This window comes from Schistocerca gregaria, chromosome 1 (assembly GCF_023897955.1).
Source record: "Schistocerca gregaria isolate iqSchGreg1 chromosome 1, iqSchGreg1.2, whole genome shotgun sequence".
Classification (NCBI taxonomy): domain Eukaryota; kingdom Metazoa; phylum Arthropoda; class Insecta; order Orthoptera; family Acrididae; genus Schistocerca; species Schistocerca gregaria.
The window spans coordinates 329,253,933-329,272,061 of NC_064920.1; the positions used below are offsets into that span (position 1 = coordinate 329,253,933).

The 18,129-nt window shown below is 44.8% G+C and overlaps 1 protein-coding gene across 3 annotated transcripts in view; it reads left to right on the forward strand.

Annotated features, from left to right (window-relative positions):
• Positions 1-18,129, forward strand: part of LOC126344047 (uncharacterized) — a 524,480-nt gene that overhangs the window by 130,171 nt on the left and 376,180 nt on the right. For 2 of the 3 annotated variants that reach the window (XM_050001989.1, XM_050001991.1), the window contains one exon: positions 8,013-9,715. In XM_050001989.1, coding sequence (XP_049857946.1) covers positions 8,013-8,282 — 270 coding nt within the window. In that variant the 3' untranslated portion in view covers positions 8,283-9,715. Of the gene's footprint in view, positions 1-8,012; positions 9,716-18,129 lie in introns of those variants that run through there. The other variant, XR_007565159.1, reaches the window with a different exon arrangement.

Below are 18,129 nucleotides of genomic sequence, written 5' to 3' on the forward strand. Positions count from 1 at the left end.
GCATCAAACCAGCCTGAAGACCACAACAACAACAAATAAAACTAAAAGTCTGTTAGCCACCTGTTACATTAAAATCAATATCTTGTAGGAATTTTACTTCTACAGGGTAACTACGACTCTGATAACCTTTTCAAAGCTTGACTCCGAACAAATGAAATCGATAATGAATAATCTGTGATTCGGGGTGAATTACGCTATAATACTCGGTTATCAACGTGATACAGGCTTTCGCCGTCTCACGATACTTTTCGCAAATGTATTTTACAATGTTTCTGCTTGATGATGGGCCACCAGGAAAGAAGCAATAATGGCTGTCTGCTCGTTTTACACTTACAACCTGTTATCATACGGGAACACATTAGCACTTCGTGGCAGACTGGGCAAAGATACTGATGACTCAGGAGATCATTTCCAGACACATTAAGATATTATCTCAATGCAGTTACGTAAGAGTCCACTGTTCACTGTTGCTGCAAAGTTCGCCGCGAATTGTCGAGACTTCTGGCAGATAAAGCATTAATTTAATTCATAGCACATTCAAATAGTTTTAGATGTAGCCATCAGATCCATTATCACAAGGGAATTGGTATACGGAATTCACATATGCAAATACTTCCCCTGAATCTAGTACCTTTCATTTTTCCCTGCTCATCAAATGTATTTGATAGAAATAGTATATGTAAGAAAAGAAGAGAGATGATAAAGGGGATACGGAGAGCGTTTACCTAGTACAGTTTGTCTTTCACCTACTCTGTTTAATATCTACACTGACGGACAAGAAAGGTGAAGCACTCAGAACACCTGGTCGGACGCCAGTGTAATTTGTACACGTCCACACCTTTGACGGGTGACTATTAGGACGGCCAAAAGAGTACATTTGTGTTGCTAGTGCTTGCCATAACCAGACCTGCAGAGCGCGTATAGTGTCAGATGTTGAGTGATCGCTGTGGAAGCCACGCAGATACTGCACGAGAAAGCGTTATCAGGGACTGACAGGGGACCCAGTCTTTTTCTCCATTTGGCCCGCTGGTCGAATCGTACAATATTTGTCACGCATTCGGATGTGACAGTGGCCCGATGTTTGACGGGGCGAAATCGTGCACGTCGCCAAGGTCCCTGTCATCCACATCTGGCCATCAGAAGTGAGTATCGATGTTCTGTGCACTAAATACATACATCAAAACAAGTATTCCATCACATCGGTTCCGAGAGTTCCGGAATCTGTACAGAAAATTGGAATAGAGATCTACATAAACATCATTTCCGCCCTTTTAATTGCTCATGAAAACCACAGGTCGGACGGCATACCACCATACAGCGACACCTTCAGAGGTGGTGATCCAGATTGCTGTACACACCGGTAACTCTAATACCCAGTAGCACGTCCTCTTACATTGATGCATGCCTGTATTCATGGTGGCATACTATCCACAAGTTCATCAAGGCACTGTTGGTCCAGATTGTCCCACTCCGCAACAACGATTCGGCGTAGATCCCTCAGAGTGGTTGGTGGGTCACGTTGTCCGTAGTCCTCTTCAATCTATCCGAGGCATATTCGATAAGGGTTCATGTCTGGAGAACATGCTGAGCACTTTCGTCGAGCAATGTCAGAATCCTGAAGAACGTCAGCCGCAACATGTGCACGATGGGGGCGCGAATTTTCGTCCATGGAAACGAATGCCTCGCCAATATGCTGCCGATATGGTTGCACTATCAGTCGGAGGATGGAATTCACGTATCCCACAGCCGTTACGGCCCCTTCCATCATTACAAGAGGCCACCCAAAAACAGCAGGGAACCTCCACCTTGCTGCACTCTCTGAACAGTACGTCCAAGGCGTTCAGCCTGACCAGATTGCCTCCAAAAACGTATCCCACGATTGTCTGGTTGAAGGCATATGCGATACTCATCGGTGAAGAGAACTTGATGCCAATTCTGAGTGGTCCATTCGGCTTGTTGTTGGGTCCATCTGTACCACGCTGCATAGTGTCGTGGCTGTAAAGAAGGACCTCGCCCTGGACGTCGGGAGTAAAGTTGCGTATCATGCAGCCTATTTGCGCACAGTTTAAGTCGTAACACGACGTTCTGTGTCTGCAAGAAAAGCATTATTCATCATGGTGGCGTTGCTGTCAGGGTACCTCCGAGCCGTAATCCGTAGGCAGCGGTCATGCACTGCAGTAGTAGCCCTTGGACGGCCTGAGCGAGGCATATCATAGCCAGTTCCCGTCTCTCTGTATCTCCTCCATGTCCGAGCAACATCGCCTTGGTTCACTCCAACACGCCTGGACACTTCCCTTATTGAGAGCCCTTCTTGGCACAAAGTAAAAATGCGGAAACTGTCGAACCGCGGTACTGACCGACTAGGCATGGTTGAACGACCAGACAACACGATCTAGCAGACCTCCTTTTGAATGATTGGAACTGATCGGCTGTCCGACTCCGTCCGTCTATTAGGCGCTGCTCGTGCGTAATTGTTTATATCTTTGGGTGGGTTTAGCGACATCTCTGAACAGTCAAAGGGACTGTGTCTGTGATACAATATCCACAGTTAACATCTATCCTCAGGAGTTATGGGAATGGAGGTGATGCAAAACTTTTGTTGTTGTTTGTAGATGACAAGATAAATTCATCGCACGTGGATACGAAAAGTGTGGTGGAAAACCGGTAGGACTGGAGAGTCCTGATCTTAGAGTGACGGATCTGCCTAATGGACAGTCCATGGTAGTCATTACACGAAAAACAACTATTGTAGCAAAACATAGTTTATTTGCTGAAGTTCAGAAACGAAATGTAGAACTTACAAAACATACCACTTCACAAGGTTTGTTTGCATGCTGCAATATTAAATTTGTTTCTGGTTAACCTAATTACATTTTCTGTATACTCCAATGACTATTTGTTTGATGAATAATGAAGTACTAGTTTCCATAGATCATATGAAATTTGGAATTTTGGTAAATACGTGTTGCATTATATAAACAAAATGAAATCTAATTACAACTTTTCAAGATACCAGTATTTTCTTAATGTTGTCCTTGTAAACTGAAAACCGATCAGTTTTCTCAGTGTTTTCCTATTGTAACTCGGACCAAGTGTTTTAGTTTATTATAGATAAATTTGGAACAGAATGTATTTCAGAGTGCCGAGTAGCTATGTAAATGTCATAAGTACCCTTCTTTATGATCAAAATGCGAATAAATATTACCTTAAATTGAGGTGGCATCGTGTGTTTCGATTGACTCATGGTGGTATCCTAAGCTCTATTTTATCCAGAAACCATAAATCTTTTCCCTTTTTAGTAGATGTTGCGCTTGTCACTGAAGGAACATATCCTACTTTTGGGCCATCAGCTTCCTGCTGTTCTGAATGCTGCCGACCACGGGAATCTATTCCTATCACAATAGCACTTACAGTCCTGAATGATCGGCTGGGTGTATTCCAGTTTCTATCTTCTTCAGTTTTTATCCTCTAGTACCATGAAAGGACACTCTAAGCTAAAATAAGCCCACTTCTGCAGGAGGAAATATTGTACATAATTTGAGGAAGAAATTTATTACGATGTACGTGCATTGCACAAAAGTGAATCGTGGAGGTGTGGCGCTGCAGAGAGATTCTGATCATCGGCTGATAAGGTAAGGGATGGTGAGGCTCTCCAAACAGTACTCCAATCAGCAAGTAAAGGAATATGTGTAAAGCTTTAACTAGAGGAAGGAATAGAAGGACAAAATATCCGTAAGGACATCAGAGAATAACGTATATGAGTCTAGAGGGACCCCCAAACAACAAAAACTTTTGCGGTTGACGCTGAAATACATCCAGATCACACCACTTAGATATCTAAAAACGAAGTATGATGTCTTAACACAAGTCCTGTCATTGCATCCCTTTTTCCAAGTGGTGTTTTCAGTACATTAAATCTCTAGCCGACTCTGGAAAGAACATTCTCGTTTTTTTCCGAATCGGTTCATTTAATTTTCAACTTTAGTTTTTTAGGATATTCCTTCTGATTTTCTCGTAGTATTTTTTTCACTTTTATACAATTCCTTCCTCTAAAATTATATTCTGAGAAATTTCTTCCTCAATTTGAGGCCTATGTTTGACATTAATAGGCACCGTTTAGGGAGATGTGGTTTCCTTGGGATGAGTTATTTAGTTGTGATTACGTTGGCTTTCGCGGGGTAATAAGTCTTGAAAGTCTCTCGGGTTTGTTGACGGATCCTAAAATCAACTTGACTCGATATTTCGGCAATCCAACTGGTCGCCATCTTCAGGAAAATGGTGCTTCTGCTGATGAGTCCCGCTGAGAACTGAGGCCAGGCTGCAAATCGATAGTTTAATCAACAGAGACAATGGGTTTCCTCTTAGCAAGACGTAGAATCCTTATTGTCTCGCATCAAAACTGTTCTTCTCTGCGGCCCTGAGTGCGTCATATCGGTGCCAACAGTGTTGCAACTCCCTGTCTTGGAGGGCAGCATGTGCCGTGTACTGAACGGTGGCATATATAGGACGTCGATTTGCAGCCTGGCGTCCCCACCCTTAAGTACCTTGGCAGTCACAATTGACCGTCGCCTCTCCTCGACTCCTCATCTCCGGTCAATCCAAGCCAAGGCACGCTCCCGACTCCATCTCCTCAAGCTCCTTTACGGTCGCACATGGGGTCTGGACTCCTCCACCGTCCTCCACACCTATAAATCCCTTATCCACTCTATCTTCTGCTACGCTCATCCCGCCTTGATCTTCGACCCTCCTACCTTTTACAAATCCCTTCATATCCTAGAACGCCATGCGCTCCGCCTCGCGTATCGCATCCGTCTCTCCTCCCCCACGTGGATCCTCCTCTATCCCCCTCACCCGCTTATCTCTCCCATCCTCTCCCACCCCCGTCTGCTGCCGCGCCTGCATTCCCATGTCCCACCTACTCTCCATCTCTCCACTCTCCATGCCCTCGCCCAAGGTGGCTCCCACCAACTCCCCATCCCTTATGATGCCCTCATCCCCTCCATCTACCCCTGCTACCAACTTTGATCCTCCTCTACCGCACCTTGTGTTTTCTCCCGAGGGCACCCTCTCTCCCTTCTATCCCTCCTCCCTTCCTCCCTCCCTCTTCCTCTGGGCTACCCCAACCCCCCTACCTTCTTTTCTCCTCCTCCCATCTCCTCTGCCACTGGCAACCACACACTCCCCTCTTCCTCCTCGCCCCTTTTTTCCCCTTTTGGCAGGTCCCCGGATTCGTACACATCTGGTGAACTTTCACGCACCGGAAATCAACGCCTAATGTTTGTATGTGTCGTCGTGTTCGTGTTCAAGAGTTCCAGTGTTACTCGTTTGTGCCCCAACGTTCGTGTGTGCCACCAGTCATCTCTGTGCGTGTCCACAGTTCTGAACATTTTTATTTTGGACTCTGCGCCCGTGAACGACTCCGTGTGTTTTCATTTTGTATGTCTACGTTTGTATATCCACCCTGTCTGTTCTGCGATTGTCTTCTTTCGTGTCATTATTTTTATCTGTGGCCGCAGAGCGGCGTAATGTGCCGCTGCTGACCTACCTGTATCAGGTGTGAAGTTAACAATAAAGAAAAAAAAATCAACTTGGCGTCAGTTCTCAGCCGAACTCATCAGCAGAAGCAGCATTTTCTTGAAGATGGCGACCAGTTGGATCGTCGAAATATCGAGTCAAGTTCATTTTAGGATCCGGCAGCACATCTAAAGAGACTTTCAAGAGTTATTTAGTTTCCAAGGACGTAGAATTACGCCACTTCGTTAGTCATATGATCCACTATTTTCGTGTCAAGATCATCGATAATCTCGTTTCTGTTACTCTTCAGTAGTAGCGTAATCCTTTGGTTTATTCTCAGTTCATATTTTCACTCAACAGTTTACAACCAATTTGATCAACTCTACATAATGCGAAATTGACTACTAGATATCACCAGAGGCGGATTCGTCAGTATCAACGGAGGTGGGGAGTCCTGTGTAGCCAGCAGAAAAGCTGTAACCGTAGAGTAGGTCGGCCAGGAGAGTTCAGCGACTTCGAAGGTGCACTAGTCACTGGACGTCGCCTGTGTGACAGATCCATAAGGAACACTTAAACGCTTGTAAATTTATCAGAGACGACTGCTGATAATTCCATTGTGAAGTGGAAACGCGAAGGAACAGCCACAGCTAAACCAAGACCATGCAGGTCACACTTACCGACGGACAGGAACCGGCGAGCATTGCGGAGGGTGGTTGTGAAAAATCGCATGAAGTCAGCGGAAGGAATGAGGCGTGAGATAAAATGGGGTCCCAGGAGTCCTGTTAGTACAAAGGGTTTGCCGAGGGAGTTTAAAGGAATTCGCTACTATGGTCGAGCAGCTCCCCATAAGCCAGACGTTTGTGTTGTCAACGCTAAGCTGCGCTCTAATTGGTGTAGAGAGGGACGCCACTGGACAGTGGGTGTCTGGCAAAGAGTTATCTGGAGCAATTAGTTACGCTGTAATCCGCTGGAAGGTTTCTGGTTTGACGAAGTCTAGAAAACATTACCCATCATCATGTGTAGTGCCAGCCGTGAAGTACAGAGGAGTTCGAGTTGCAGCATAGGGCTGTTGCTTCTGGTTACAGTGTGATTCCTATATTCCGCTTAAGAAGACGATGAGTGCAGAAGTGTATGAACACGTTCTACAATATTGTGTGCTGCATAGAGTAGAGGAGCAATGCGGAGACGATGACTGTATCACAAGACAATGTACTCTGTCAGGAAGCAGCATCTTTGAGGCAATGGTTTGTGGCCAACAACATTCCTAAAATGAGCTGAGCTCCACAAGGCCTGGCCTGAACTGAGTGGAAGACCTTTGGCATGAGTCGGAATGTCGATTTCTCCCAAGAGCACAGCGTCCAACGTCACTGGTTTCGGCTCTTTGAAGAAGAATGAATTGCCATTCGTCCAGAGACTTGCAAACTCCTCTCTGAAAGTATCACCTGCATAGTTCTAGCCATAATAAAGGCGAAAGGTGGGCGTGGACACACCCCATATTAATTTCCACTAAGAGGTACCTGAATACTTTTGATCGGATTCTGTATATTACAAATGAAATTCTGAAACATGTGTTCTCGGCTTGTGACAGACGTCAGCAAAGAAATCATTTTTGTAGGCCTGTTTGTTCTGATGCTAGAATGCGATGAAGTTATAAGGTTTGGAATTCAAACAACTACAGTCTCGGAAATCCATGATTTTAAAACACATTTTATACATATCCGCAACGGGGAATAACTCCGCTTACGTTTACATGAGGCTGTCTGTAGCGACAGCCTTCATACTGCCGAACTGCGATGGCATGTGGGAGAGGTGCCTATGTGTTTTAACTCATGCACTACCAGATGGCGCAGCGGCTAACCTACTACTGCTGATACTACCATCCTAGTGACCAGCTATGTCTGCTTGCCACGTCTGCATGCCCATACGTTTCCGCCACAACACAACCAGCAAGTGCTGTGGCTATCCTACTATTACTATTTGGTCTATTACTAACTGGCGGCCTATGTGTATGTGCCCGATTGTTTTAACACGTGTACTACCAGCCAGTGCTGTGGCCATCCTACTACAACTACTACCGAGTCTACTACTACCACCTGGTCGACTACATGTGTACATGTACGTGCCTGGTGTACCACGACCTGTCACCCCAGTCGGCCTGCTACTGCTACTCGCACACTACTATCGGCAAATGTATTTGTATGTGTCTGTATGCTTCAGCCAAGGTCCTACCAGCCAGAGCTGCGATCAGCTTACTGCTACTGCCCTGTCTGCTGCCATGAGCCCGTTTACATGTAAATGCCTGTACTTTTCATCCTGTGTTCTACCCTCTGACATCATAGCCTGCTACTACTGCGTGGTCTACTACAATCGGCAAGTGTATTTGTATGTGCCCGTAAGTTTTAGCCACTTTTCTACCAGCGAATGCCACCACCAGCCTACTGCTATTGCGCGGTCTACTCCAATGGGCCAGTTTACATGTAAATGCCTTTGTGTTTCAGAACATGTACTACCTCCAGGCGCCACGGCAGCCCTACTTCTACACGGACTACTACTACCGACCATGGTACATGTATGTACCACAGACGCCACAGTACTTCTGCAGTTCCGGCTGTATACCCCTACCTACCTGGCCGTTCGCGCGCTGCTTCGACACTATGCCTTATAGTGCAGGCGGAATGCCCTCTCTTCCACAGTACGCTTCTTTTCAACCGGGACCTGACGCAGCAGCTGCCACGGCTCCTGCAGCAGTCACCAACACGCAAGGCTAGCACCTGAAAAGTACGCCGCAGTTCGGAGCTTGCTGGACGTGATCTTAGCAGACACTCACTTCAGAAACCAGCAACAGCATGCACTTTGAAAAGGACGCAAATTTTGAGGCAGTAGCTCTGAAGTAATGCAACAGTGACTTGTGGTCGACACACTATCATTTTCACAATGTGTTTTTAAAACCTACTGACTTGTTACTTTTATGAAGACGCGGAGAAAAATATTGTCATGAAAAAAAAGACATTCTATCTCGAGGCTATCTATCACATTTTCGTTTTAGGAAGGTTATTGATTTTACGCTTCCGACTAAACATTAATAAAAACAATCATGGGAAGAAAAAAGAAGTTTGAAAGCCCACATCTAATGAAAGCAAATATAACACCTCCTTTCTTTATAAAAATGATGAAAAATTATGCAATTATTTTAAACAGTACTCGAAACAGAGGTGAACTTAATATCCATCTACGACGAACATGAACTTTATTCGTCCCGCAGGCGAAATACTACCACGACACAAAAGGAACGAGTCTGAAATTATTACTATTGATGTATCTGGCGTGGCCTAAAAATTATGCTCGAGTGGTATTAATTTGCGATCCTGTATTTGGTCTCTACGCTGGGACAATTTGTCTCAAAATCTATAAACTGCATCACGGAAATGACACATAGGAATTTTTTAAGGAGAATAGAATGAACCGTGTGAATGCAAATAAATCTAACTCTGAAGTCGACTGCAAGTGAAGTGATGCATTTGGAAGGTTAACAAATTCGTAATACCAGACTCGGTCGTCATAATATTCACATTTCTTCCACAGGAGCGGAAAAGTGTAGTACACTGCTCGTTTACTGCCACTAAGCTGACAGTTTCTGATAAGACTCGTCATAGTATAAGACATAGTCAAGTGGAGAAACAGAAAACCACTAATATTCTGCAACGAACACATTTTACGATTTTTGAAGAAATTCGTCTTTTCCTGTAAATGTAATTTAGTCTTCAGTGTTGCTAAACAGTTGTTATTGTTAGACGTGTGCATAGTCTTTTTCTGTAAGTTAACGAAACTTTCTTTTTGTAATATATTAAGGATTTAGGTATGCAAAAGTGTTAAAATATATCTTTTCTTCATATATGAAAGCAACACAAAGTTAAGCGGCATAAATGATGAAGATTAGACTGCATCTTATGTACAGTACCACGTTTCTCTCTGGACATGTTTAATCCACTACATGATATGAGTAACGTGCTTGTCTTTGGATGGATACTGATACCAAACACCTGCAGGTGTAGAAATTAATGAAAATTCCTTGAAAAAATTGGTATTTCAACAGACGAAGAGTAGTTACAAAGAGTAACTGTCTAAAAAATTAATCATATGTTTCAACTATGAAAATATTTTTAATAAATACACACAAATAAAGTTTGGGAGTAAAACGGTTTTTCAAGGCGGTATTCAATTCATTTATTCTCGCACATCACTGAAAGCAATATAATTACTACTGCAACTACTACTCTCTAAAAAGAACTGTTCTTCCAGGTTACAAAACTTATAATTGAAAATGTATACTAAATCTATAGCACTGCAAGTCAGAAATAATGATCCGAAAGAAGTCAAATTAAGAGGATGTGTATAAGAGCGTACCGGCAACAGGTGAGTAAATATTAGTATATAACTGACTGAATTACCTGACAATCATGGCACTAAGTCATGGTGAAGCAGCCCAGCGACTATGATGTAGATTGAGAGCACTTCTTTTATCATTGCTGAAAGAGTCGTTTGAAGTGAACAAACAACTTGTCGTTCAACAAATTATATGTCACACGTGTCGAGCGAAGCCGACTTTCAGAATGTCTGCCAAACAAAATACAGACTCATGAGAGAATAAGTGTATTGTATAATGATCACTCAGCGTAACGATCAAAAAAGTTATACAAAAACTTTCAACATAAGATATACATAACATACTAAAGATCTTCACACAGAGTATAGCGTCATATATGGTCGTCCTCAGCACCAACGATCAAGTAACGGGAGTTGCCGTTACAAAATACACTCCTGGAAATTGAAATAAGAACACCGTGAATTCATTGTCCCAGGAAGGGGAAACTTTATTGACTCATTCCTGGGGTCAGATACATCACATGATCACACTGACAGAACCACAGGCACATAGACACAGGAAACAGAGGATGCACAATGTCGGCACTAGTACAGTGTATATCCACCTTTCGCAGCAATGCAGGCTGATATTCTCCCATGGAGACGATCGTAGAGATGCTGGATGTAGTCCTGTGGAACGGCTTGCCATGCCATTTCCACCTGGCGCCTCAGTTGGACCAGCGTTCGTGCTGGATGTGCAGACCGTGTGAGACGACGCTTCATCCAGTCCCAAACATGCTCAATGGGGAGCAGATCCGGAGATCTTGCTGGCCAGGGTAGTTGACTTACACCTTCTAGAGCACGTTGGGTGGCACGGGATACATGCGGACGTGCATTGTCCTGTTGGAAGAGCAAGTTCCCTTGCCGGTCTATGAATGGTAGAACGATCGGTTCGATGACGGTTTGGATGTACCGTGCACTATTCAGTGTCCCCTCGACGATCACCATAGGTGTACGGCCAGTGTAGGAGATCCCTCCCCACACCATGATGAAGGGTGTTGGCCCTGTGTGCCTCGGTCGTATGCAGTCCTGATTGTGGCGCTCATCTGCACGGCGCCAAACACGCATACGACCATCATTGGCACCAAGGCAGAAGCGACTCTCATCGCTGAAGACGACACGTCTCCATTCGTCCCTCCATTCACGCCTGTCGCGACACCACTGGAGGCGGGCTGCACGATGTTGGGGCGTGAGCGGAAGACGGCCTAACGGTGTGCGGGACCGTAGCCCAGCTTCATGGAGACGGTTGCGAATGGTCCTCGCCGATACCCCAGGAGCAACAGTGTCCCTAATTTGCTGGGAAGTGGCGGTGCGGTCCCCTACGGCACTGCGTAGGATCCTACGGTCTTGGCGTGCGTCCGTGGGTCGCTGCGGTCCGGTCCCAGGTCGACGGGCACGTGCACCTTCCGCCGACCACTGGCGACAACATCGATGTACTGTGGAGACCTCACGCCCCACGTGTTGAGCAATTCGGCGGTACGTCCACCCGGCCTCCCGCATGCCCACTATACGCCCTCGCTCAAAGTCCGTCAACTGCACATACGGTTCACGTCCAAGCTGTCGCGGCATGCTACCAGTGTTAAAGACTGCGATGGAGCTCCGTATGCCACGGCAAACTGGCTGACACTGACGGCGGCGGTGCACAAATGCTGCGCAGCTAGCGCCATTCGACGGCCAACACCGCGGTTCCTGGTGTGTCCGCTGTGCCGTGCGTGTGATCATTGCTTGTACAGCCGTCTCGCAGTGTCCGGAGCAAGTATGGTGGGTCTGACACACCGGTGTCAATGTGTTCTTTTTTCCATTTCCAGGAGTGTATATCTATAAAAAAATTGCCCCTAGGTGGCTTGATTAAATAACAATAATAACATTCTCAGCGGTAAATGGACAAACTGGCACGAAAATGGTATTGGAAAGTTATAAAAAAATGTTCCTTTTATGAAAATAACTTTCTCAGACATGACATTTTGTACTTTTCACTTCAGATATGCCACATATTTGCAGTGTATAGTGTACTTGCTTATCCACTCAACATTTTTTTCTCATATGATGTCGGACTTATTATGGTTTGTGTGTTTTGATAGGTGATGTGGTAATAAAGCTGTCATGACTTCCATGGGTAAGAACCACTGAAGGGGACTGTGACGAAAAATAAGAGGCGAAAAAGTCACTCACTGCAGAACTGCATGTAGCACTCGCGAATCCATTCAGTACCATAAAAGTTTCTTATGATAAATTAATACACCTGATGTAATGTGAACTATAATGTAAAACAGGCTAAGAGAAGTGTACGTGCAAGGAAAGCATATGCAATGAAAAAACTTAAAATTATACTAACGTCAAAAACTATTTAGGTCTTGTTGAGCCCACAAAATTGCGTAGCATTTAAATAATAATCTAACTGGATTGATAGGCGGAGGATGCTTGAACATATTTGGATATGCCCAAAGTGTAGGAGGGATGAAGGAATCGTCTAGGATAACTTAGCCAATAAATAATCAAATACTTGGCAATGCAATATCCCACGTAAAAATAGTTAAGGTACACAACTTAGAAGTTAAACAAAATTATTGATAAAGAACTAGAATGTTATGAAAAATATTAAGATTAAAAGGCATACGTTGTAAATTACGCTACTGGCCATTAAAATTGCTACACCACTAAGATGACGTGCTACAGACGCGAAATTTAACCGACAGGAAGAAGATGCTGTGATGTGAAAATGATTAGCTTTTCAGAGCATTGACACAAGGTTGGCGCCAGTGGCAACACCTACAAGGTGCTGACATGAGGAAAGTTTCAAAGCGATTTCTCATACACAGACAGCAGTTGACCGGCGTTGCCTGGTGAAACGTTGTTGTGATGCCTCGTGTATGGAGGAGAAATGCGTAACATCACGTTTCCGACTTTGATAAAGGTCGGATTGTAGCCTATCGCAGTTGCGGTTTATCGTATCGCGACATTGCTGCTCTCATTGGTCGAAATCTAGTGACTGTTAGCAGAATATGGAGTCGGTGGGTTGAGAAGAGTAAAACGGAACGCCGTGCTGGATCCCAAAGATCTCGTATCGCTAGTAGTCGAGATGACATGCATCTTATCCGCATGGCTGTAACGCATCGCGCATCTACGCCTCGATCCCTGAGTCAACATTTGTTTTATTTAGCGTATGGCAGCTGAGTCAACAGATGGGGACGTTAGCAAGACAACAACCATCTGCACGAACAGTTCGACGACGTTTGCAGCTGCATTGACTATCTGCTCGGAGACCATGGTTAGGGTTACCCTTGACGCTGCATCACAGACAGAAGCGCCTGCGATGGTATACTCAACGACGAACATGGGAGCACGAATGGCAAAGCGTCATTTATTCGGATGAATCCAGGTTCTGTTTACAGCATCATGATGGTCGCATCCATGTTTGGCGACATCGCGGTGAACGCACATTGGAAACGTGTATTCGTCATCGTCATACTGGCGTGTCACCCGGCGTGATGGTAAGGGGTGCCACTGGTTACAGGTCTTGGTCACCTCTTGTTCGCACTGCACTTTGAACAGTGGGCGTCACATTTGAGATGTGTCACGACCCGTGGCCCTACCCTTCATTCGATCCCTGCGAAACTCTACATTTCAGCTGGATAATGCACGACCGCATGTTGCAGTAACTGTACAGGCCTTTCTGCATACAGCAAATGTTCGACTGGTGCCCTGGCCAGCACATTCTCCAGATCTCTCACCAATTGAAAACTTCTGGTCAATGATGGCCAAACAACTCTATCGTCACAATACCACAGTAACTATTCTTAAAGAACTGTGGTATCGTGCTGAAGCTACGTGGTCAGCTGTACCTGTACACGCCGTCCAAGCTCTGTTTGACTGAATGCGCAGGCGTATCAAGGCCGTTATTGGGGCCAGAGGTGGTTGTTCTGGTTACGGATTTCTCAGGATCTATGCACCCAAATTGCGTGAAAATGTAATCACATGTCAGTTGTAGTATAATATATTTGTCCAATGAATACCAGTTTATCATCTGCGTTTCTTGTTGGTGTAGAAATTTTAATGGCCAGTAGTGTAGATGTGTGCAGGGAATCCAGGAGTTGGAGAAAAATTTGGACTGACCATGAGAAAAGCATACTTGAAAATAAATGCAGATGCTAGGCGCTCCTGCTGGTTTCGCTGCTGAAAATAACCTTTAATGGCAGCTATGCAGTGTCCTCAATATGTTGCAAGTGACGGTCGTGGCCAGAATAGTGCTGTGTGTACTTGTGAGTACATTACGTTGGAACCAAGTGAATTAGAATGTGGGCAAAACTGTTGATGTTTGCATTGTGTTAGCCAAGCTACCCGATGTGGCGTCGTATGGAAGATTTGTACAGTATACAGGGAAAGCGGCGGGAGGCATCATTCGCTGTCACAACGCAGGCAAAAATGAGTGATGAGTGATAGTGACTGGTGGTAACTGAAGGGGACTATGACGAAAAATAAGAGGTGCAAATGGCACTCACTACTGAACTGCATGTCGCACTCGCGAATCTAGTCAGTACCAAAAATCACGAAGATAGCTTTGTAAGTTGGGATTTTCAAGGTGAACAGGAATTTCATAGCCGCTCATGAGTGATGCAAATGCCCTTGACATGAAAACGTGGTGCCGAAGAGATATAACCTTGAGTGTGGAGCAATGGAAAAATCTCATTGGGTCGGATGAGTCTTGTTTCACTGTTTCCAACTTCTGGCCGAGTGAAACACAGAGGGGATTCGATGATGATATGGGTAGCCACATCGTGGTGTTCAATGGGCCCCATGGCTACTCTACAAGGTCGCATTACAGTCAGTGATTATGTGACCATTTTGGATGAGCAGGTTGCCCCGTGACACAATGTTTGTTCCACAAATTTTGATGTTGTGTTTCAAGACGACAGAGCCCCCTTTTCACACAACTGTCATCGATCAGATCTAGTTTTATGAGCACGTGAATGAACTGCCACATCTCCCCTGGCCATCACACTCACCAGGTCTCATTATTATTCGGCCTTTGTGATCTATTTAGGAGAGAAGGGTGCGTGATCGTATCCATCTAAACTTGGCACTCTTTTGCAGGAAGAATGGTGTCAGATTCCCTTGAAAACTATGCAGGATATCTATTAATCCATTATGAGGGGCTGCAAACAGTTTTGAATGCCAACGTTTTTTAAACCATATTAGGCATGGTAATGTATTATGTTTTCGGTGTATCCATATTTTTAGTCCATTCTCTGTATACGGGGTGAGCACTAATAAAACCATCTGCAGGGACGGTTTCCTGGCCGGAAATAGATGAAAGGAAGGTCATATGAACATGGGTCCGTAAATGGGTGGTGTGCATGCGAAGACAACAAATCGTCCCGGAACGGAGTAAAGAGCTGCATCGCATCCGCTTCACAACAGGTATTGAAAGTGGTTTCCGTGAGACGCACACAGGATACACATAATCGTACCTTGGCTTATATCATGTTGGCCGGCCACTTGTCTGGAGCTGGTACTAGAGTTCGTCCCAGTATCTTGCAGAAACCCGTCCAAATCTGGTGTACGCGCAGTCCGCCGACTCCCTACACGTACGTCTGTCTGAAAGGAGCCATGATTATACAAACACCCAAAAAGGGCTTGAAATTTTGTGTGATGTGGTACTTGTTCATGTATAATCATGTTGCATCTGGACCGTTTCCATTTGCTTGGCCGTACACAAACACCATCTCGGCTTATTTCCGTTATGAATACCGGACCATTCTGCTGCTTACAGTACGCGGCATCAGTCACGCAACCTGCAATACACAACGAACACACGGAACGTGGTCAGAGGAACTTTAATTTTCAGCACCATCTACCTTGACTATGGCGCAATTTCGGACACATGTTGGTAGAATATTTTTTCCTCCATTTCCATTCAGGAATCCGTCCCTGAAATTTGTCGGGCTTATTAAAGTTCACCCTGTATAACACCACTGAAAACGATTCAAGATGGGCTTAGGCCGCAAAGGCACAGACAACTGTTGTTCAAGGAGCTCTATGTTGCGAGATAGATAAGTGTAGGGAAGATACAAAAACTAAAAACAGGCTACCATTAAGAACAATATCAGATTAACCTTACGATCAGCTCACAGAGACGTTTCCCTTATGGTATGGTCACAGATAGATACGGTTAGAACGCTGCTGCAATTTGATTAGCTTTGTTGCAAAACAAGTTAGAAACAAAACATCCCTGAGGATCAGCTGCCCGATGTATGAACCAGCTAGTAACAACGCCTCTACTAGGGATGATTAAGAAAAGCTTGTCAGAAATGGAAAAAAAGAACTAGTTAGGCAATATGAAAGTCACCAACATGCTGAAACTAACCAGAATAGTAAAGCAATACGTCACAAAGAAATTAAACAGCGCTAATGGATCACACCGACTCTGGCGGTTAAAGAACTATTTTAGCTCGAGTGTATGTAATGTACTTAGCTACGCTAGCGCTACGCCCATTAGGTCGAGATTGATATCTGTGGTTGGGGGAGGGGAGGTGGGAGGATGGTCACACTGACATATATGGAAGGAACGTTGAGATGGTGACATTTCGAGAATGGTGCAAAAGAAAATATTGGAAGGAGAAAAAGTGAAGCTGTACTGAGAAATTGAAGATGTAATAATGTGTGTTGCGGCGGGCAGTGATGGTGTTGTGTTAGTATGGAGCGACGAATTGTAAGCTGAGGCATCGTGTATGTAGAAACTATTTAAAGCCTGTGGATGTGGATCAGGAAATAAGAAAGGTGGACCAACATATGAGAGAAGAAGCTGAGTTAACCTGAAAGATATTTCAAGAAATGAAGAGTTGAAGAGGTTTAGAGCTATTTAGTTAGGGAAGGTAATTACGTCAGACTGAAGATTATTAGCTGTTTGGACTCTACTTGATGATGTGTGAGTGGCGTAAGTAAGAGAAACATATAACAGGTAATGAGATAATGACCCATTTTATCCACCAGTAACGAGAAGGGCGTATATTGATTGTAGACTAAACATGTTCTGTATCTTAATTAGTGAGAATTACACGAAGTTTCGCATTAGGCAGACAAATTACAACTGCATTTATTATTTATTGACGCATAGTAAAGATTTGTGGAGCGCAAAGTTTTGAATAAATGTGCTCCCTACCATTCAAATACACAACCTGACAGAAAAAGTGAAGTACCCAGAAGACATGGCCAGACGTCAGTGTAACTTCGTACACATAGACACACAATTAGTGGGTATCAAAACGATAGGAGCTGCTTTTTCTCTGACAGGTAGAACCGACACCAGAGTGCATTGGAATTGTTTGTTTTTAGTTTTTAACAGGCCCGGTAGACAGAATCATGAATCATATACTGTGTGATCAGTCTGAAGGATGCAGTGATGCTGCCTACGCATGATAGACAGTGATATCCGTAGCTGACACAGTCTGAAGGGGGGTTCATGGTGTCTTAATTTGGCCGGCTGGTCCAGTCATGAAGTATGTAGATTTGTGGGGTCGTTGGATATTACAGTGCTCGGATGTTGGACTGCATGGGAACGTGGCAACAGGCATACTCTTTGTCGACCATGTCTGACAACTACAAGGGAGATTGTCTTATTTTGCACCGAGCACACCATGATCCATTCACACATGCATCTGTCTTCCGACAACAAGTAATGGCTTCCCTGTAACTTTCTGTGCCATGCTGCACCACTAGTAGGAGGCTATCAGCAACCAAATTACGGAATCACCGTCGTAGGCAAAACCGAGCGAGGGGGCGCAGTGGTTAGACACTGGACTCGCATTCGGGAGGACGACGGTTCAATCCCGCATCCGCCCATCCTGATTTAGGTTTTCCGTGATTTCCCTAAATCGCTCCTGGCAAATGCCGGGATGGTTCCTTTCGAAGGGCACGGCCGACTCCCTTGCCCGGCCTTCCCTAATCCGGTAAAACCGATGACCTCGCTGTCTGGTCTTCTTCCCCAAACAACCCAACCCAACCCTGTCCTAGGCAAAGACTATCGTTAACACCAACCTGTAAACGCGTGCATTTGAGGTGATGTTGTGAATCCGAAGCATGGACTTTTGATGAATGGCGTCGCATTGAGTTCAGTGGTGAACTGCGGCTCTGAAACATCACTGTTGACCATCGTCGGTGTATATAGCGGTGACATGGGTAGAGGAGCAGTTCTTC